Here is a 22,390-nt window from a genome sequence, read left to right on the forward strand (position 1 = left end):
ATTCTGTGTAAATAAGATACATTGTTCTTGTACTAAATTACATTTTACATGTATAAATTATCAGTAAGTTACCTAAAATGTATCAGAACAGCCCCGCCCCTGGCCACACCCCCACGCACACCCCTAAAATTAAAGTGTCCTTCTTTGATCATTTAAAATGCTGGGAGTATGACATTGTCATCCATGAATGTACGGTTTCTCTCATGCCCAAATTCTGCCAAAGGAACTGAGAAACACGGTAGAATTTTAAGCTGGTCCTTACATATTTAGAAGCCAACCAAGTTCCCATAGCAGCCAGAAAATGATGTACATAGGGGCTGCTATGGTAATGTGTTCAGGAGACTTGGCACCGAGCTTGCAGGCTCGACAATCCCTGATCTCACCACTCATCCCTTTATTGACCGTAGAATCCCACATCTGGCCCAGATATTCAGAAATAAGCCATTCTGTTAGCTCCCTGCCCTGTCCTAATGTATTTCATTTATCTCAAGGTTTAATCTGGGATTTTAAACCACACTACATGATCCTGTGGAGACAGGCTGACATTGCAACATGCTACACATGTGGCCCCAGCAGTTACAGCTGTCAAATCGTTATGAGGTCATTTTTATATAGTATTTTTTGCTGTTAAAACATCTATTTTCATAATAAAAATACACAGTGCTACAGTTGTATTGCTCTGCCACCCTCGTTGTGCAACGACATTTTCAGGGTTATTCGCTAAACTGAAATTTCAAAGTGAGCTTAAAGTGAATTTCAAATCTAAGGCCAAAGTAGTGAAATTGTTGGCATTGCTGAGATAGAGAATGTTTCCAGCTCAGCTATATTTTGGCCTTACATTTAAAAATGCGCTTTAACTTTCAATACTCACTTTACTGAATATTCCTGTTAATTTCTGTCTGCCATTAGTCAGTCCTGGCTGAGCCTTATTAGAATTGCAGTCCAATTCACTGTGGTGGCTAAAGTTTCCTGTCCTTAGCTCCCCCAAAAGGTAAATCACTGTCTAATCAGAAATAGCAAATAGCTCCCTAGTTCTGGGTGGATTATAAATCCCACCGTTCCGAGGAAGGCTGTGACCTAGAGATGGCTGTCTGAGGATAATAGGAGTTGCAGTTCAACAAGCACTGGAGTGGAGAGCTGTCTGTTGGCTACTCCTCTAAGTGCTGGCACATGCACATACACACTGGTGTACAACACCAACCCACATCACATCTGCAATTACTTCCACTGATTTGTTTATGTGTGTTTTAACAAACATAAACAAACACATGTGATTGTATCTGTGTGCGTACTGGGAGACTGTGCAAACACTTTTAATCACCATCATGCAACTGTTAGCTGAAGGTATGCTGTCTCCGTTAAGGAAGGCAAACATGTATTGACACACACTACGATATGTATGTATGTACTTCTGTAAAATGATTTGATAAACAGATACAATGTAAACATGCAGACACAGGTGACCGGATCCTCCCGAGGGAGGGGTGAGGGAATCTTTGAACAGGTTCAGAACTGAGTGCTGTGATTCATACCGTGCTGTTTGACGCATGAAAATCAAAGAAATATTCGGAAATTGTGGTTGCCCATGATCATGTCTGTTCGTGTGTGCATTTGTGTATTCATGTGTGTGCGTCAGTGCCCCTCCATGTATTATTTTTGTTTGTGTATGCCCGCATGTGTTTCTATATGCCCGTTTAATTCTCGACACGCGTGTTAACGTGATGATTTCTCTATCCTTTGCTATCCATACGTCTTCACGTGCCTTATCTATGCTTGTGAATTATGGTCACCACGTAACCATTTTGATCTGGGAGCTAATGAATTCTTCATTCTGACAGACATGGTTTCAGAGTGCTGCCCAGCAATGTGTATGTGCGGTTGCCAGATGTCTCGCTGATGTGCAGCACATAAAAAGTCCTGCCTTGTAGAATGCGACATTTATATGCTGTGGGAGTCCAAATCAATGCATGTAATCAATGCATTTCCTTTGGGATCACTCCTTCATTGATTCATTGATTCATTCATTAATTGACTTCCCTTCTGTAACATAGAGATAATTAATAACAAATGAGTGCAAGCACTTTTCATGCACTGCCCAACATAATGAAAAAACGATACATGCAAAGATTGTTGATATGAAGACCTTAGAATTCATATACTCCTGGTATCACATAAATTAGCTAAAGATGTTGGTTATGACTAGGTAATTGATTTTAAACCAGAAACACATACTATTCAATACCATTGCTTTTTTCATGACATTTAGCAAAACAGGGGGGCTTTAAGGAGTCCCGGATGCTGGAGTTCTAGCCCTTTAAATCCCCCTCCCCATCCTGTTATTTTTCTGTAGCATTTTCAATCCAAATTATGTGTGCCACAATATATGGCCACGGTGAAACAGAGGAAACTATATACTACTTGATCATCGGGATATAATACCATTTATATGGGGAGGAGAACCTGTCAAATGGTGACACAGGTGGTTAGGAGAGGGTGATACTTATTATTACTATTTTATTATTTATATAGCGCCAACAGATTCTGTAGCGCTGTACAATGGGTGATACTTAGTTGAGCAGATGTCACACTGGGGGGAAGCAAGGGTAGTAGAAAAGTAGAAAAAATTAGTAAATGGTGAGACTGGAGAGGGGGAGATGGTTATACCGGACTGGCATGGCTGGTATTGTGGGAACATGTGGAGGGAGAATGGTGACACTTTGGTGGGGAGGAACAGAGGCGGCTCTCTAATTAGGCGATTTAGGCGGCCGCCTAAGGCCTCGCGCTTGCTGGGGCCTCGCGGCCGCCTAAATCGCCTCAGGGCAGACGGAACTGTCGTGTCCTCGGTCAATGACCGAGGATCCGACAGTGAGAGGGGGCCCGGCGGCTTGCCCAGTATGCCGCCGGGTGGCCCCTCCACATGGTCTGCCCACAGGGAGAGCCAGCCTCTGATCTGCAGCTCCGCCGAGTGCAGAGCTGCAGATCACATAATGTGGTTCTCGCGGGCTTACAGAGCGTTGCCGCGGGTTACCACGGCAACGCTCTGACAGGCTCTCGCGAGAACAAGGTCTGCAGCTCTCGCGGAGCTGCAGGAGCTGCAGACAGAACAGTCATCCCACCGGACCACCAGGGACTGCTGCCACTGGACCACCAGGGAATTTCAACCACTGGACCACCAGGTAATTATATAATAAAAAAAATTATTTTAGTGTGTGGAGGCTTGTCACAGCCTCCACACACACTGTGCCTAAAAATGCCCACCCACCCTCACTGCCCCAAAACTACCCACCCTCACTGCCCCAAAACTGCCCACCCTCACTGCCCACCCTCACTGCCCCAAAACTACCCACCCTCACTGCCCCAAAACTGCCCACCCTCACTGCCCACCCTCACTGCCCCAAAACTACCCACCCTCACTGCCCCAAAACTGCCCACCCTCACTGCCCCAAAACTACCCACCCTCACTGCCAACCCTCACTGCCCCAAAACTACCCACCCTCACTGCCCCAAAACTACCCACCCTCATTGCCCACCCTCACTGCCCCCAAACTGCCCACCCTCACTGCCCCAAAACTGCCCACCCTCACTGCCCCAAACTACCCACCCTCACTGCCCACCCTCACTGCCCCAAAACTGACCACCACATAACCTTCCCACACATACTCTGCCACCCACAGTGACCACCACATACCCTGCCTCCCACGCTGTCCGCCACACACTCTGCCCCCACACAATTTCTCACACAAAATGCCCCCCATTGTCACACACCCTGCTCTCCCTCACTGTCTCCCACACACTCTGCCACCTACATGGTCACACACCCTGCCCCCCTACACTGTCATACACAGTGCCCCCTCATGCTGTCACACACCCTGCCCTCACTACACTGTGTCCCATACACCTTGCCCTTCCAATCTGTAACACACCCTGTCCCCCCACACTGTCACACACTGCCCCCACACTGTCATCTTCCTCCTCACTGTCACCCACTCACACCCTGACCCCAAAAGTGTCACATTCCTCCACACTGCTCTCTCAGCCTGTTTCCCTTTCACACACTTGCAACCCATATTGTCAGCCCCCAACACTATGTCACCAATACATACAGTCCCCCCTCCCACACACTGCCCCTGCACACACTGTCACCCTTTCCAACACTGCCTCCCACACTCTCACCTACCCACCATCACAATTCCACACACACATACAGCCACCCCACACACTGTCACCCCCCACATGCTGTCATGCCCCCTTCACCTCGCTCACATTAACCTCTCCTAATCTTGTTGTTCTCACCCCCTCCATCCATACCACAATTACTGTCCCTCGCTCTTCTACACTCACCCTATCACATTAATCCCCCTAATCGTATCACACTCATCTTCTCTCATACTGTCACACTCACCCCCAACCCTGTCACACTCATCCTTTTTCACATTAACCCTTTCACGTGGGCCCAACCATGCCACACTCGCCCTGTCACGTAATCATGTCCGGCTCACTTTCCCTTTGCCTTGTCACACTCCCTACTCCAGCCGTTCAACACATAACCCATAACCCTGTCAAACTCACCCCCTCTTTACCCTATCACATTAACTTCTCCTATCCTTTCACTCATCCTGCCTAGACATGCCACACTCACCCTGTCACATAACCCTCCCTCATCCTGTCACTCTCACCTCCCCTCGCCCTGTCACACTTTCTCCTTTAACCGTGCCACACTCACCCCAACAGTGAATACAGAGACTAGCACTCTGTATCCAGCACTGCAAACCTGTCATACATTATAACTACAGATCATTATACACAAGATGCAACCCCTATATGTTTTTTTTATTATGAGTGTTAGTTGGGGGCCTCTTGTTTGAGTTTCGCCTGAGGCCTCATAAAGTCTAGAGCCGCCACTGGGGAGGAAATAGTGAGTGTGGATGGGGAGATGGTGATGCTGGGTAGTAAATATTTGTTTAAGGGTCAGAATAAGAAAGGACAAGACATTTTTTAGTCTACGTAGAGGCCGGTCAGATTGAGACTAAGGGGTCAAGTGATTGAATTTACAGGGTTCAGTGGTGGAGTTGGGAAGGGGCCATAGGGATCAGTCAATACATTTTGCTTTGGACTCATGCCCAGTCATTTTGCAACATATCAACCCAACTGATACAGAGAATTTTCGTGTTAACTTTTCAAATAAACCTTCAATCTCTCTGTGTGAGTGTCTGCTAAAAAACAACATGTGTATATATTCTGTGCGATGGAATCTGTCTATAGTGTTTATAGTGGAACATTTTGTGTATGTCTGAGCTGGATATATATGATGTTTGGAAGTCTATATATTGATGAATGTGTAGAGTCGGAAATTAAAACACACGCACATCCATTAAGGATCAGTAAATCCTATTTTATTTTTAGAGATCAGTAAGTTAGATCAAGATTTGTTTCACTGCCCCAAGGATAGGTTTAAAAGCTCTTCTAAAACACTTTATTCCTGACTTCCTTTTGAGGTCAATGGCTTGCTTTATGAACCCGATCACAGATTAAAACCAGGTGAATGATCGCCACGAGTGCTTTTAAAGAGAATTCCATGATTGATGGATGGATCATTACTGATCCCGAGCGGTACCCTATCTTTCCAGCAATATGGATGTCTGTCTGACAGTCAAATCATGTCTCCATCAGAAAATAACATTGCAAACTCTGTGCCTTTCAGCATTCTCTACCATGAACCTGGGACATGGGGTGGAGTATCTCAGAGACTGGGCTTGATAGCAGGTGTGCTTGTGGGGTGAACAGGGGGTCGTTTAAGTACATAGCATGGTCATGCTAGGGTTGTGCCAGCCTGCCATTTTGGTTTCATATGTGTAGAGCCCGGAAAATGATCTCTGTTAAGGCTAAAATAATACACACAAGGATGAGCATACGAGGATAATCTCTAATGTCCCCACTAGGCAGAAATGACACAGAATGATGGGACGAATTGCTTCCAGAACCAGGGCCGATGCAAGGCCACCCTAGGCAAAGATCCATTTTGCCGCCTCCTCATGTCACTCACTCACTGACAGACACACTGGCAGACACACACACACACACTGAGACAAACAGACATACACACTCACTGACAGACACACACTCAATGACAGACATACACTCACTCACTGACACACACACACAGAAACTGACTGACAGGCATACACTCACTCACTGACACACACACACAGAAACTGACTGACAGGCATACACTCACTCACTGACACACACACACAGAAACTGACTGACAGGCATACACTCACTCACTGACACACACACACAGAAACTGACTGACAGGCATACACTCACTCACTGACACACACACAGAAACTGACTGACAGACATACACTCACTCACTGACACACACACACACACAGACACTCACTGACATACAGATAAACAGATAAATTAAAGCTTTAGCGCTGGGAGTACATGTTTTTATTCCCAGCTCTGTAGTGTTCCTTTTTGACAAAGTAATCCTTGTCTGTTCTATATAAACACACTTTTGTGCACTGTAATCTAATAGGTTGACATTTATTAGTGTGCTCTCACCACCCACATTTTTGTAACACTGTATGGTTTGATTTTATGTGAATAAGTGACTCACATTGGTGATTGTAGCACCCTACTCTTAACCTTTTAACCTTATTCTTCGTTTATTTTTACTATTTGGTTGGCCTATAGAATTTTTAAACTGCATATTGGAAGAGGATCCACAATTGGATGGCCACCATTTTTATCGTCCTCATTACTATATCAGGTTTACTTGGTTGCAATGCCTTATGGGTAAACCGTTACCTGCTGAATGTTTGGTGAGTGCACTGCTCATATAAGTTGCATCGTCTCGTATGCTTTCAATGTGAAATCAGCTGGTTTCTAAAAATTCTAAAAATACCAGCCATGATTACACTACATCAAATTAATTCCACATACATCTGGCAGGTTGTTTTTTTTTGTTTTGTTTTTATCTTGGCCAACAAAAAAGGCAGGATTCATACAATTTGATTTCCGGACTGAACTGTGTTAGCAGAAAATAAAAGTTGATTTCATATTTTGATCCAAACTGGGAGAATTTTCCAAATCAGCTGTGTTTTCCGTTTGGATATTTTAACTTAAATGGGCAGTCTATGCACCATAACCATTACATGTTGATGTAGTGGTTATAGTGCTAGTGAAGAAATGCAGGCACATCATTTACCCAGAAAATCAGATGATGGCCAAGGAAGTCTCTGCAAGATAGGCCTTTGGGGTTCTGTTTTGTTAGTAAAATAAAAACATTTCTGTGTTGGAATGCATAAAATATGTCCATTTAAAGGTTGACATTTTACGTCACTAAAATACTTTTGTTAGCATTACTTTTGTGTAAATTAGGCTGTTAAATCACTAATCTGCCTGTAGGGTGTGTGAAGACGACATGTACTTCGCAGAACTAGATATAGTTTATCTGGGGGAACCAGCATTTCTAACTTTGCACCTGCAGGTTGTCACTGTCACTTAGCAATGTCACCCGGCGTGGGCTTGAGAACAGCTGCTGTGAATCTCCTATCCCTTTAAGAATGCAAACATTCTGTGCAAGGGGATTTCTGCAGACATCAGAAGGTGTCAGGCTATTAAAGAGGTGCTATAGACTCTGTGAGGGAGAGATATCAGACTGTTCTGTTCTGCAAAGTAGTGTAACGATGTAAGAAGGGGAGGAATCATCAATGGAATGTGCCTGCTGCTTGCGCTGGTTTCCATGGCGATTGCCCCAATTTAAGTACTTTGCAACACTTTTCAGAAAATAGCACCTTGATAAATCACCCCACTGTGAAAGTAGAAAGTAAAATACTCCCCTGAGCCTGTCCTGATAATCTGGAGGTCACTGTACATTATATATAAACCCAGCGTTGTCTGAGCCTGTCCTGATAATCTGGAGGTCACTGTACATTATATATAAACCCAGCGCTGTCTGAGCCTGTCCTGATAATCTGCAGTCAGGAGGTCACTGTACATTATATATAAACCCAGCGCTGTCTGAGCCTGTCCTGATAATCTGCAGTCAGGAGGTCGCTGTACATTATATAGAAACCCAGCGCTGCCTGAGCCTGTCCTGATAATCTGCATTCAGGAGATCACTGTACATTATATATAAACCCAGCGCTGTCTGAGCCTGTCCTGATAATCTGCAGTCAGGAGGTCGCTGTACATTATATATAAACCCAGCACTGCCTGAGCCTGTCCTGATAATCTGCAGTCAGGAGATCACTGTACATTAAATATAAACCCAGCGCTGTCTGAGCCTGTCCTGATAATCTGCAGTCAGGAGGTCGCTGTACATTATATATAAACCCAGCACTGCCTGAGCCTGTCCTGATAATCTGCAGTCAGGAGATCACTGTACATTAAATATAAACCCAGCGCTGCCTTAGCCTGTCCTGATAATCTGCAGTCAGGAGATCACTGTACATTATATATAAACCCAGCGCTGTCTGAGCCTATCCTGATAATCTGCAGTCAGGAGATCACTGTACATTATATAGAAACCCAGCGCTGCCTGAGCCTGTCCTGATAATCTGCAGTCAGGAGATCGCTGTACATTATATAGAAACCCAGCGCTGTCTGAGCCTGTCCTGATAATCTGCAGTCAGGAGGTCGCTGTACAATATACAGAACAGGCAGTGCCAGGGGACTCAAGAAACTATAACCACTTCTATGAGATGAAGCAATTACAATGTCTAGTATTCCGTTGTGACACACAGTGACCCTACATTGCCAGGGTCTTTAGAAAGTGACAGTTCTCCTAATTCTCGCGAGTCACAAGCACACATCTGACCCTCACTCTGCCTAAAATCTGATTTAAACATTCACTATTGAGTGAATAAACCCTCACATACCATGCTGAGAAAGTACTTTCTAGCTACATGTGGTAATTTGAATTTTATATAAACTCTTACAAGCCTGTAATAAAATTTGACTTTTATTATAGTTACTGAAATCTGTATTTATTTCTGCTTGTGGTCTGTCATTCCATCGCTGTTTATTTTATTTCCCTGGGTTTCTATACAATTGCTAAGTCGCGTTTTCCAAAAATAGCTTGCCATAATACGCTTTTATTTTTTTAATTAGACTTTAATTCCATTTTATGATTTGTTTTTAAGGCCACATTTAAAGGCATCTGCCATCTCTCATAACATTTTTGATAGATTGCATTTAAATATTCTGTCTCGCTGCAGATCTGTGCAATTTATGGGATTTTCCTCAACCCTCACAAAATGATATCGATACCATACCTCCCAAGCATCCTTGTTTTGTCTCTACATGTCATTTGTTTTATGCTTTTCTCACTCTTTCATAGAAAATTTAGACTTTTGCCTGATCGCTGTGTTACAGACTTCAAATAAAATATATATTTAAAGCACGTCAAATGTGCGACAATAGCTTGTGCCGATTTTGACATGTGTGACATGTCATGATTCCCTTTTATTCCAGAAGTTTGGTCCTTAAGGGGTTAATTTCACAAAATTTGCTTTTAGTGACAGAAGACTATCTATAGGTGATAAAGTCACTTAAAAATCTTCTGAAGCGTTGACAACCCATTAAAAAAAAATTCATATAATTGTTTTAGCCTTCAGGGTGTCCCACTGATAGTGGAACCTTTGTATGTAAGAAAACACACATGGGATCTTTACTTCCTAAATGTAAGACGTGTGTTCAGGTGGGAAATAGAGTAGCTACCACTTCATGTGCTCGCATGACCAATTTTCATCATGTCAACCATCAAGGACAGAGAAGAACTGGGATAGTAGTGCAGTTTTTTGTGACAAAGCTACGATTGGATCCTGATTTCCAATGGCCTTTCCACTGCCCGGTCGAGATGTCCTATCTCGAGCATGACTGCTTTTGGCAATAAATGGGTATTCTACTGTGTTGGAGATACGTTAGGGTCACCCTTCCACCACATGATGCAGCTCTTGGAGACCTTGTCAGGTTTACCCCACCACCGAGTCCCTCTTCTGCTGAGCCACACGCGTAACTATCTCTGAACTGAAGTGTACCAGTCCTCTGCATTTGCTACAAATACAAAGTATAGAAAATCCTGTTTGAGACTGAAAACCATTAAACCAGTAATACTTCTCCATTTTTTAGATAAATTGGTAAGTTGGTGGTGGGACTGGAACCCCGAGGAATAACTCGAAGTCTGGAAAATTTCCAGTTGGTGCATATTTTACTTTCCTAGTGACTTCTCCCAGTATCTATCGAAAATAAGGTGTCATTTATTGCTTCCTTGCCAGGTTATATTAAGATTTATGTCGTTTATAATGTGTAATAATTTTGCACCTGTGATGCATGGTTCCCAGCTGACTTGACAATCCATACTGCTAAGAACACCTGAGGTATGTTTAAGCCCTGGGTTGATGTAAAGTTCATTGACAGGTGGATATTTTAGGTCGTAAGTCCAAAAACGTCCAAATGTGGACAACCACTATGTGACTCAACTTCTCCTGCACTAAATAGAGTTGAACCTTTTAAACGTTGGAACTTTTATTGTTAAATCTATAGTGAAAACCTCTCCAACTGTTACTTGTAAAATCTCCGAAGATTTTCTGTAGTGTACCATATAACCTCTCCCACCGCATGCCCTCAACATATAAACAGCCTCGAGCTATACACTGCACATGTGTGATCCTGCAATCTGGCTCAACGTGTAATAGGAAAATGTTTCTATTTCCTCCTGAGAGTTTGTATACGGCTTGTTCACGGATCCTGGACCCTCTGATCTTTGCAGTGCATGAACTTTGATGTGGATCGCGTCTGCTGCGAGACATGTGCTTCTTATATAGGTTATTAAAGAGCAGAGTGAGCCCATGTAGTTTAGTTTTAAATCAGGAACCACGGAATTATGTTCTGCGCTAGAGAAAAACTCTTTATTTCAATTTTTCTCTTTTTTCCCTCGTTTACATTTGTCATGCATCAAACACATGCTGCAATGGATCTTTGCAAACCCTGATTTATTTTACAACGTCTTGTTATCAAGTATTTCATCTAAAAACCCTCGCCATAATGCTAATGTTACCCTAGGCAGTCTTCTGCCAAAGGGCTTCTCTAAATAACAGATCGTAGACCTGGGGATCTTAAGCAGATTGCAAGGTCTGTTGTCGTGATCCAGATATGCCTCTGGTATACAACTTAACATTGTTCCTTCTGCTCTCTTGGTTCAACCTGGGACAGGCGGTGAGAGGTAAAATCGGACAGCTGCGGGCCCCTCAGGGTGACTTGGCCCTAAGCAAACACATCTGCGTTTTAATACGAAGACTTTGTAAAATGTTATGTAGTGATTGTAGAGTTTACCTGCCGCTTTCTGGTCTTGTGCAATAGCTTCCTCATATTTCTTATTGTTGACATTTCGCTAGAAATGGCTGTATAAAGAAAGTTATATAACTCCTAAATGGCAGAGAAGTGAGCAGTGAGACTGCAAGGGGCATCTATATACTAAAATTGCTTCATTAAAGGGACTCTTCAGTGCCAGGAAAACAAACCATTTTCCTGGCACTGCAGGTCCCCTCTCCCTCCCACCCCCCATCCCAAGTTGCTGAAGAGGTTAAAACTACTTCAGTGACTTACCTGTATCCAGCGCCGATGTCCCTCGGCGCTGGGTCAGGCTCCGCCTACGCTCCTCCCCCGCCGACGTCATCCGGCGGGGGAAACCTATTGCGCATGCGCGGCCTGCGAGACCTAATGCGCAAGCATTGCCGCGCACGTGCATTAGACCTCCCTATAGGAAAGCATTGAATAATGCTTTCAATCCTTTCCTATGGGGATTTTGGCGACGCTGGAGGTCTTCACATAGCGTGAGGACGTCCAGCGTCGTTATAACACACTTTTTGTGTTCTATGAAAGGAGGAGGATTTAACACTGCAAGGTAAATATTGCAGTTTATGAAGACTGCAATAATTACACTTGCAGGGTTAAGGGTAGTGGGAGTTGGCACCTAGACCACTCCAATAGGCAGAAGTGGTCTGGGTGCCTGGAGTGTCCATTTAAGCTAAAGTTGTTTTGGTGCTTTTAGTATTCCTTTGACTCTTGCATCCATTCTTTCTTTTTTTTTTTTTTTACGATGAATAATGGTAAATATAGTAGTCAGAGTAAACACTCAACACAATAATAAATTGATCACTATCCCACAAACTCATGCCTCCCTGTGAAATAAACCCTTTCCCCACCACCACCACCAGGGGGCTTTAATTGAGAGTGAGCACTTGGAATACACATTGAGCAGGCAGATCACCAGGTGTTTTTTTTTTTCTTAGACTTCTCCCCTTTTCCAAATGGTAATTGGGAGTGGTATGGTAAGGAATAATCAGTTGTAGTGGTAAATGGACATAAAAATATCAATTTGTCATGTACTACTTGTTATATAACATAGTGATTAGGTCCATTATCATCACCTCGTTCGCCAGATAACCAGAAATATGACTGCTTCTGGTAACTTTAGAACTAGTTAGGCCTGCTTTACCAGTGATGTGGCCTTAAGGAAAAACACCACTAACATTGTGACAGCCATTATTTCCAAGTTTAATGGTCTTGTCATCCTTCATATAGATTGATAGGAAGGTCATCTTCAAGTAGGTATACCCATTTAATATGTACATATTATATCCGTAAACCATGCACCTTGTATCAAAAAAAGCAGACATCTTAGGTCCAAAATGGCACCTTGCACGGGTTTACAAAGATTAGCACCCTGGGTAGTCACTAAAATTACAGTGGGCCGGAGGGAACATCCCGAGATTAAAGCAAAATGTTGCACTGGAGTTTTGAACTGGAGTGAATCTTCGTCTGAATACTGTGTTTATTGAGCTACTAGCATGGAATCCATCTCCCATGTAGAGTTTGGACACCATGGTTCTCTGAAAACCCTTTAGAATTTAGATGTTCTTTATATCTCCAAGTGGCAATCAAGTATGTGTCAGTGGCAACAAGTATCAATTTTTGTGCATGTTCTTCTCACTCCTTGTGGGCACACGTCCGGCCAAGAATGGAATGGAACTGAACAGTAGTTGGGTAGACAGGAATTCTGGATTTGGTTAGACAGTGAACTTATATTTTGAAAGGATGAGTGGAGCTGGTTGGGGGTGCCAAATGTTGATCAATATAGTGTCCTCAGCTGTCAAACCCTGAAGCAAATCCAGAGACCCCAGTCTATGGTTCATACTCATCCGATAAAATACTAACACCACAGTCTAATTCAACGCTACGGCTGGACGGAGAGAAAGGATGCCTTCCTATCTGCTAAAAAAAAATGCAAACCGCTCTCTGGTCTGGATTGTATCATTCTTCACCTTTGTGTCAAAACAGATTGGAGACAGATTTCTCTCTGTTCTTGTTCAACAGATGTTTATAGGATGGATCATCTTAATAGAACCCGGTGTGACAAAAAGAAGGATCAGAACTACACTAGGAAAGCTCTCGATCATGTTGTATTGTTTGACAAATAGAAGTGATGGATATATATAGAGACACATTATGTTTTGGACCCTTACTGCACGAATGGTAATGTCATCTGCACAGTTATTCCCTGTAATAAACAGGTAATAATTCATGGATTGTCTCCATATAGATTGAGGATCTAAAAAAACTCAAGCAGGACGTGTATGTCCCATTTCTGGACTTACAGTAAAGGCCTCCACACTACAATACACAACACAATAAACCCTATGTTATCCTAAAACACTACACTAACATTAACCCCTAGATTACTCATTAACTCAGGAGTAACCTCTACACTAGACTAACATACACCCCCTAAACTACACATTACCCCTACACTACACATTACTCCTACACTACACTAACATTAACCCCTGTACTACACATTAACCCCTACTTATCACTAATACTAAATATTAACTCCTACACACTAACTTCTACAGTACACTAACACTAGACAGTAACCCCTACACATCACTAACGCTAAATGTTAACCCCTACATTACACATTAACTAATCAACTACACAATAACCTCTACACAACACTGCACATAAACCCCAATACTACACATTAACACCTACACTACACATTAACTAATGGTAACATCACTAACACTACACATTAACCCCTACACATCACTAACACTAAATGTTAACTCCTACATATCACTACCTTTACATTTACACTAACACTAATGCTAACCAAAAAATATTGTGTGATATAAAAGATGCGTGATGGTGAAGCATGTATTATGGGAAATAATGCCATCTGGGTGAGGGAGGATAGAGATGTAGGGATAGGTCGGGGTATAGAAGAGATACATAAAAGGTGGTTGGTGAGGGCAAGAAGAGAGTGAAAAGTGGAAAGGTGTGCGTAGGATGATACGGCATTAAAGAGCGGGGGGTAAGATTAGGCAAAAATCTAAATGGATCATGGGAAGAGACACATCAGTACGGGAATCTTCAAGAGAGAACACGGAGAGAGATACCAGTGCTAGTTCATGTAGGACATCCAGTGGGTACATGAAATAAACTGGCTGAAGGGTAGTATGTGCTGAGTGTAGATAACAAAGGTTTGCCCACAAGGCATGGAAAAAGAATGTCAGAGCCACAGGCTCCAGGCCAGGTCTGGTTAGTTCCCAATATATACTGTCATGATACATTTTAATCATATTGGGATTTTGAATTCATAACTCCTGGAAACCTAGACTTCTCTGTTTGCTGCAGGTTGGGGACACGACCTCCCCAGTCCAGAATGGTAACAGATCTTATGGTGTTAAAGGAACACTATAGGTTCAGGAGCACAAACATGTATTCCTGATCCTATAGTGTTAAAAACACCATCTAGCCCCCTAAGCACCCCTGCCTTACCTTTATTGCAGTCTGCTGCTGCTGGCTCTGCACTGATCTGCCTGCTTGGCTGACATCATCAGAAGGGGTGTTCTGAGCAAATCCCAATGCCTCCCCAGAGGAAAGCATTGGATTGGCTGAGACTGTCAATTAGCAGATCAGGGGCAGAGCCAGCACAAGCCAAACACAGCCCTGGCCAATCAACATCTCCTCATAGAGATACATTGTATCAATACATCTCTATGAGGAAAGTTCGGTGTCTCCATGCAGAGGATGGAGAAACTGAATGTCAGTCACACTGTGTAGCACTGCCTCTGAAAAGATCGTGTTTACTGCAAAAAGCCTGAAGGGAATGATTATACTCACCAGGACAAATCCAGTAAGCTGTACTTGTTCTGGTGACTACAGTGTCCCTTCAAAGATACTCCCTCCATGATTGTGCCACATGAATACCAGGAATTCCATACACTGGGCTCCCCCAGGCTTCATGCAACAGATCTTGTGGAGCAGATTAAAAAGCAAAGCATGAGGGTCATTGATGTATAGGGAGCTTGTAATTTAGACCAAGTCAGGAAGACGAGGTAGACCAGATGTGACTCAACAAATCCATTAATCATTTTCCAGGAAATACAGTGATAACCACATGGGCAGGGGGTGGAACAATGTGAATGAGGAATGCCCCTTGGCTGGTGCGCACCACGGCAGGGCAATATGGCAGTGGTAATCCATATGGGAGGCTCAGCAGTCCTAATATTGACCTCCCATCATCGTAAACCCTGCTTGAATACAGGTGAAGTTATTAAGAGTATATTGAACCGTTTTCATAGTGTTTTGTATTGAAACCGGATGGCTGGAACATTTGGCCAATCAGCACGCAGAACCTTTGGACTCATAAAGGAGTAATACTTTGAAGAGTGTGGAGTACAGATGAAAAGAAATGTGAATCCCTGCCTTTTTCAATGTTTTGCCTTGATATTAACATTTTGATTCTTCTCTACAACAAAAGAACATGTATCTAGTTAATAATAGGTAAAGGGTGACATAATTCCACAACAATAAATGGAAACGGTCACTTCTCTGGAATTTATACTATATGATCAAACATTGTAAATAACCTATAAATTGTGATAAAGTGGCTCTGCCTCCTTCTGGGGTCTTTTACGTGTTTTCCAAAGACCCCAGATGGTGACTCTACTGCTTGCAATGAGGTGGCCGCAGGGTGCAGTGAAAGGTGAGTTTTACTTACCTCAATCAGTCCATCATCTTCCTGATTGTGAGATGATCAGATGGATCTGTGGTGTGACAAAGACTCTTTTGCTGCATCTAATTAGAACTCATCATGGCATTACATAGGCATTGTCAAGCACAAGGTGACATATTATTGTTTCTCTTAATAATTCCTATTATTGGCTTTTGGTAATATCTGTGTTTGTTTCTCATCATGGGCACAAAGGCGAAATACGCATTTTCTAGTGATGGACCTTGGGGTAAAGACAAAGGACACCTAGCTATATCTGGCGTGTCTACCATCCCTCAGTCTTATGAGTGCATCTTTTTTTTTTATTGCATATATTTTTTCATATTGAAATTTTCTGTAGCTACTCATTCTTCCTGGAGCGGCCTTTTCATCTAACCCAACTGTCCATTATTATCTCAGCTAGATTTTACCGTCAGTTCTCCATACACGTATTCTCTCAATCTTTGGATTTGATCGCTCAATCTTTTTAATGTGTTTTGCCAGTTAAATAACTCTCCTCTGTCATATATTCACCAGTCTGATCACGATCTATATATAGGCATGTTCTTATCCGTAGGGCTTGTTATCATAGCTCTTCTTAGCTTACTCTTATCATCTCCGCTACGTGACTTCGTGACCTGAGGTATGTTTCTGTCTAATTAGATCTGCCTCTAAACTGCTGTTTGGTTTGAGGTCTTCCAAAATGTCCAATTGGTGTCTATGAGATGAGTTCAGTGATTCTAAATCCATTTGGCACTTTTCGTATTTTTGAGATGCCTTCATGACTACTCAACCGCTCTGTCTGTCTGTCTGTCTATCTATCTGTCTGTCTGTCTGTCTATATATATATATATCTCCATCTATCTCTCCATCTATCTCTCCATCCATCTATCTTTCTATCTATCTCTCCATCCATCCATCTTTCTATCTATCTCTCCATCCATCCATCTTTCTATCTATCTCTCCATCCATCCATCTATCTATCTATCCATCCATCTATCTATCTCTCCCTCCATCCATCTATCTATCTCTCCATCCATCCATCTATCTATCTCTCCATCCATCCATCCATCTATCTCTCCATCCATCCATCCATCTATCTCTCCATCCATCCATCCATCTATCTCTCCATCCATCCATCCATCTCTCCATCCATCTCTCCATCCATCCATCTATCTATCTATCTATCTATCTATCTATCTATCTATCTATCTATCTACATGCTCCATCTATCTATCTATCTATCTACATGCTCTATCTATCTATCTGCCTATCTGCCTGTCTGTCTGTCGATCCATCCCATTTCCAATGATATAGCATAAAAGTCTCTGTTCTCCTTCGCTAAGAAAATTCAAACAAAAAATGTTGTTTAAAATTGCAAAAATCATTCTACTTATTGTAACATTGGTCCTAGAACTGGAATTTAACAAAGACTTTACTGGGCATCTAAATCATCACTGTCAGAATATACATTTTTAAAGGATGCTGCTAAGTTTTGGGTCAAGATCTTGGGAGGCATACAGCTAAGATTTAAGCAATTCGGTTTGATTTAAGGAGCCTTAGAGTTAAGTGTGGTGGTTAGGGGTGGAGGGGCCTCATACGTCAGGCTGAGACTGATGGGAGTTACTACCATCCTTAACATTTGTCAGTGTACCCTGTGCAAGAATGACAGATTCTCTATTTATTTATTACTGGCATTTATAAAGCGCCAACATATTCCGCAGCGCTGTACAATTGGGAAAGACAACACAATAAGAACAGACCGATACAACAGGTAGATCTATAAATTGCATCATAAGTGAGCTGCGTTTCTTTTAAACCTGTTCCATTATAACGTTGCTATAAAGATGCTTGATTTTTACGAGCTGACATTTTAAAATTAATCTTACACTTTACGAGACTGATACACCACTTAAAACGTCAAGTTACTCTTTCTAAAATAGTTTTAAAATCAGAATATTTTTCACGTACTGCTCCGCGATTATTCTGTTCACGCTATCACACAGTTATTTAAAATATCGGGCCAAAGTAGGTAAGCTCAACCCCTCCAGAATTACAGCCTTAAACTTGATATTCACTTTGATTTAACTTTGAATTCCCAAAGATTCTCCCGTTAGCGACTAACCCAGACAGTTGCGGCTGATGGTCCCTCACCTCGCGAGAGACAGCTGCAGCTCATCAAGGATTGCTGATTTGGGGTATATACTATTTTGAATGTTTGTCTAACTCTTGACCCGCACTTTCCCTTTTCAGGTCCTGCTGAAGGCCGACAAGAAGAATTGTCCACACAATCAATACACAGACAGCGGGGAATGCTGCCATACATGTGGAGTAGGAGAGGGGGTTGTACAGCGTTGTGGAGCAAATCAGACTGTCTGCGAAACCTGTCTTGACAGTATGTACAGACCTAATCATCTACTGCAATTTACCCACATAGTTGCACTTCAGTGAGGCGTAAAACAAGACATTTTAGGGGCAAGTTCTTCCTGCGGAAGACTGTTTAAAAAAACGTGACTCCTACACAAGATACTTTTGTAGACAAATAAATGGAACTGTCATGTCGTTACTATCTGTTAAACAACAAAGTTACAGTTTTTGTTACTTATTTAAAATTTAGCAGCATTCATCCAAGGCGGTTTGCTTGGATTTTTTGGAGGTAGATAGACGAGTGGATGGCAGTGTTAATTTTGTCGACGAACTATTTTAGTCAAATTTTCGATGACTAACATTTTTGAGATTTAGTCGACTAATACTACACTAAAACGAAAACAATTCAGATGACTAAAATATGACTAAAACTAAAATGGCTTTTTAGTCAAAAGACTATGATTAAAACTAAACTGAAATTTGTTGCCAACATTAACACTGCACAGAGGGTCTGTGGAAGGGGCAAAAGAGACAGACCAGGGCTTGGGAGAGAGACACCTAGAGGGGCTGAGAGGACACAAAGAGACACAGAGGGGCTGGGGAAGGGGCAAAAGAGACAGACCAGGGCTTGGGAGATAGAGACACCTAGAGGGGCAGGGAGGACACAAAGAGACACAGAGGGGCTGGGGAAGGGGCAAAAGAGACAGATCAGGGCTTGGGAGAGAGAGACACCTAGAGGGGCTGAGAGGACACAAAGACACACAGAGGGGCTGGGGAAGGGGCAAAATAGACAGACCAGGGCTTGGGAGAGAGAGACATCTAGAGGGGCTGAGAGGACACAAAGAGACACAGAGGGTTGGGGAAGGGGCAAAAGAGACAGACCAGGGCTTGGGAGAGAGAGACACCTAGAGGGGCTGGGAGGACACAAGGAGACACAGAGGGGCTGGGGAAGGGGCAAAATAGACAGAGACTTTATCTAAACCCAGTAGATTTTAGTCTTGGTGACTAAAATCTACTGGAGATTTAGTTAACTAAAACTAGACTAAAACTAAAACAATTCAGATGATGAAAATACGACTAAAACTAAAATGGCTTTTTTAGTCAAAAGAATATGATTAAAACGAAATAAAAATTTGCTGCAAAACTTAACACTTGTGGATGGTAAGTCATGGCAACAGGGAGATCATAAAGACCTAAGGGATCTTTGTGCCAACCTCGAATTAGGATAAGGTCCGTTGTGCCAATGTGAATGTGTTTGGGAAGAGAATGGGTCAGAAATGGACAATGGGAGGTAGAGAAAGGGGTGAATAAAGAGCTCCCAGACATTTAATAACGTAGAGCCCCTTTGTCTTCCATGACCTCTATTTAAGTTTCTATGGGAAGTTTTGCATGAATTTGAGATACCGTAACTCGTTATGTTTTTTTAAGAATATTGTTTTTACTATCTCTGTATGCATCTGATTAACATTAGTGTAAATCTCTGTATGTTGTACACATTTTATGTTGGGATTTTGTTTAGTATATTTGGGGGGGGGGGGGGGGGGGAGAGGGGAGAGGGCACGTGCACAGGTACAAAGTCAATGAACAACTAAAGAGGAATCGTTTCCTTGCACATCTAAACAAATTAACCCATCTGGAGACAACCATTGCCAAACATAGTTTGCAGTTTGCTTTAGGGTTAGAAAAAGTAGAGGTTGTACTTACACAAATGTTGACGCTGCTTAACCCCTTAAGGACACATGACAAGTGTGACACGTCATGATTCCCTTTTATTCCAGAAGTTTGGTCCTTAAGGGGTTAAACAGGTCGCCTAATAAGCATCGGCAACATTGTTTATCTTAGTAAATAATATTATCATGGGTAGAACATGAATATCATATCGATCAGACACTTACCTAAATGTACCTTTAACCGTTTCTGTGGTTTCTATATGCTCGCGTGACTCTCAGTGACGCCACCTGTCCATTATGTGGTCAGTGTGTGTTCAGAGAAACGCTTAAAATATTTATATGGTGAATGTGAAGGGATATGTTCACTAAACAGTAAGCCGTGGCGAATGAATAAAGAGAAATTGCAAAACGTATGCCAACTTTCCAGTTTTGACCTGATTTTGTTTATTAATTTGCCACGGTCGACTGATTAGTGCATAAACCCAAAAGTGATTAAAAAAAATATGGTGAACGTTGTAGATCTGAGGTACCCAAAATGAAGAGCGTCAGCAATTTAGCTAGAGCTCCCAGCCATTTCCTTGTAAACCAAATGCCAGAGAAATAAAGTTTCATTTCAACAACAGAGCTCTTTTTAATCAATTAATTCCGAGCATTTTATGTTTGCCAAAACCACTGCCAAATTGTAAATTTTTCCCAGTTTTGTTTAATAAAAGTTTGCAACAGCATGCCTTTACGCTCATAGAAAAATGTTTAGTGCAAGTATAATCATTTCAGTGCCTGGTATATTTATGTCTATAGAATATTTTATAATATAATGAAATGAGAACGTGTTGATATAATCACACTAGAATCTCTGATACTGCATAAAATCTCTCGCTCCAAATTATCTAAATGCTCTGTAGCACATCTTCCTATAAAATCATCTCATGTCTCCTTGTGTAGACAATGGGTTAATTTTACAGCTGCTCCCCAGACATGGGCACTACTCTGCCCCCCTCAGGGTAGCCTCTCTTTATGTCCTTCAAATCAAAATCTGGAGTATATCTGCCATAATGTAAACCTCATTACTACAAAATCAATGGCACCCTCCCCTCTTCCTCCTATGTCCTTGACTGTGACCTTGGGAGGACAGAGAGTGTTCACTGTCATAGACTGCAATGTAGAAGCATCTCTAATATTTACGTATCACATCAAGAAAGAAAGATGTCTAATTCGGTAGGGGGAAAAACACTTAACAATGAGAAGCTTTGTTTAAGGAAAGGTTTGATCACTCAATAAAACATCTATCCTCACAGAGGGCAGCGTTTTATTTTTCGGAAATGAGTCGGACTTCTTCAAATTTATTTGTGTTCTGATCGAGCAGTGATTTATTCAATTTATTTTGTGGGTTTATATGTAGAAAGAACAAAGATATATATACATCATAATTGAAAACATGTTGTGGACATTTTTTGAATTTGCCTACATGTCAATATAACATTTAATCTTTTGTCTATATGTTGCCTGACTTTCGAATCAGGAAAATGAATGAAAGGAAGTTGTATCCCCTTACTCTCAATCTTCAGAAGGTCCATCAACATTAAACTCTTTTATTCTCATAACCCAGCCAGCCCCAACAGATAACAGTACATGAAAGGTAACACACACAAAGCAATGCTCTTTCTATGATATGGTGAGTTTTAGACCAAGGTCTCATCATAACGCAGTCACATTCTATTCCATGACTCAGTTTTATGTAGGGTGCATAGGGGTGTGGACCGAGTTTGCATTAGCGTGAGCACTCCGTGAAAATGTTAAAAATACTAAATGAAAGAAAAGATGTGCTGAATAATTATTATTATCATCTTTTTTTGCTCTACTGATAAATAGGCATGTATAGAGATTTTATTCAAACACAAAACAAGTGAAAGGGACACTCCAGGCACCCAGACCACTTCTGCCCATTGGAGTGGTCTGGGTGCCATCTCCCACTACCCTTAACCCTGCAAGTGTAATTATTGCAGTTTTTTATAAACTACAATAATTACCTTGCAGGGTTAAGTCCTCCTCTAGTGGCTGTCTGTCAGCCAGCCACTAGAGGGACTTCTGGGTTCTTAGAACATAAAAAATATTTTAAACAACGCTGGACATCCTCACACTATGCACCACCAGCTTCGCCAGAATCCCCATAGGAAAGCATTGACTAATGCTTTCCTACGGGGAGGTCTAATGCGTGCGGCCATTGCCCTGCATGCACATTTGGTCTCCCCCGCCATCCGACGTTGGCAGGGGAGGAGCGTGG

At 42.2% G+C, this 22,390-nt stretch overlaps 1 protein-coding gene across 1 annotated transcript in view; it reads left to right on the plus strand.

The window, feature by feature from the left end:
- The window catches only part of NGFR (nerve growth factor receptor), a 61,804-nt gene that overhangs the window by 10,856 nt on the left and 28,558 nt on the right, over positions 1-22,390 (plus strand). The window contains exon 2 of the mRNA XM_063459257.1: positions 18,326-18,467. Coding sequence (XP_063315327.1) covers positions 18,326-18,467 — 142 coding nt within the window. The remainder of the gene's footprint in view (positions 1-18,325; positions 18,468-22,390) is intronic.

This window comes from Pelobates fuscus, chromosome 6 (genome assembly GCF_036172605.1).
Source record: "Pelobates fuscus isolate aPelFus1 chromosome 6, aPelFus1.pri, whole genome shotgun sequence".
Classification (NCBI taxonomy): domain Eukaryota; kingdom Metazoa; phylum Chordata; class Amphibia; order Anura; family Pelobatidae; genus Pelobates; species Pelobates fuscus.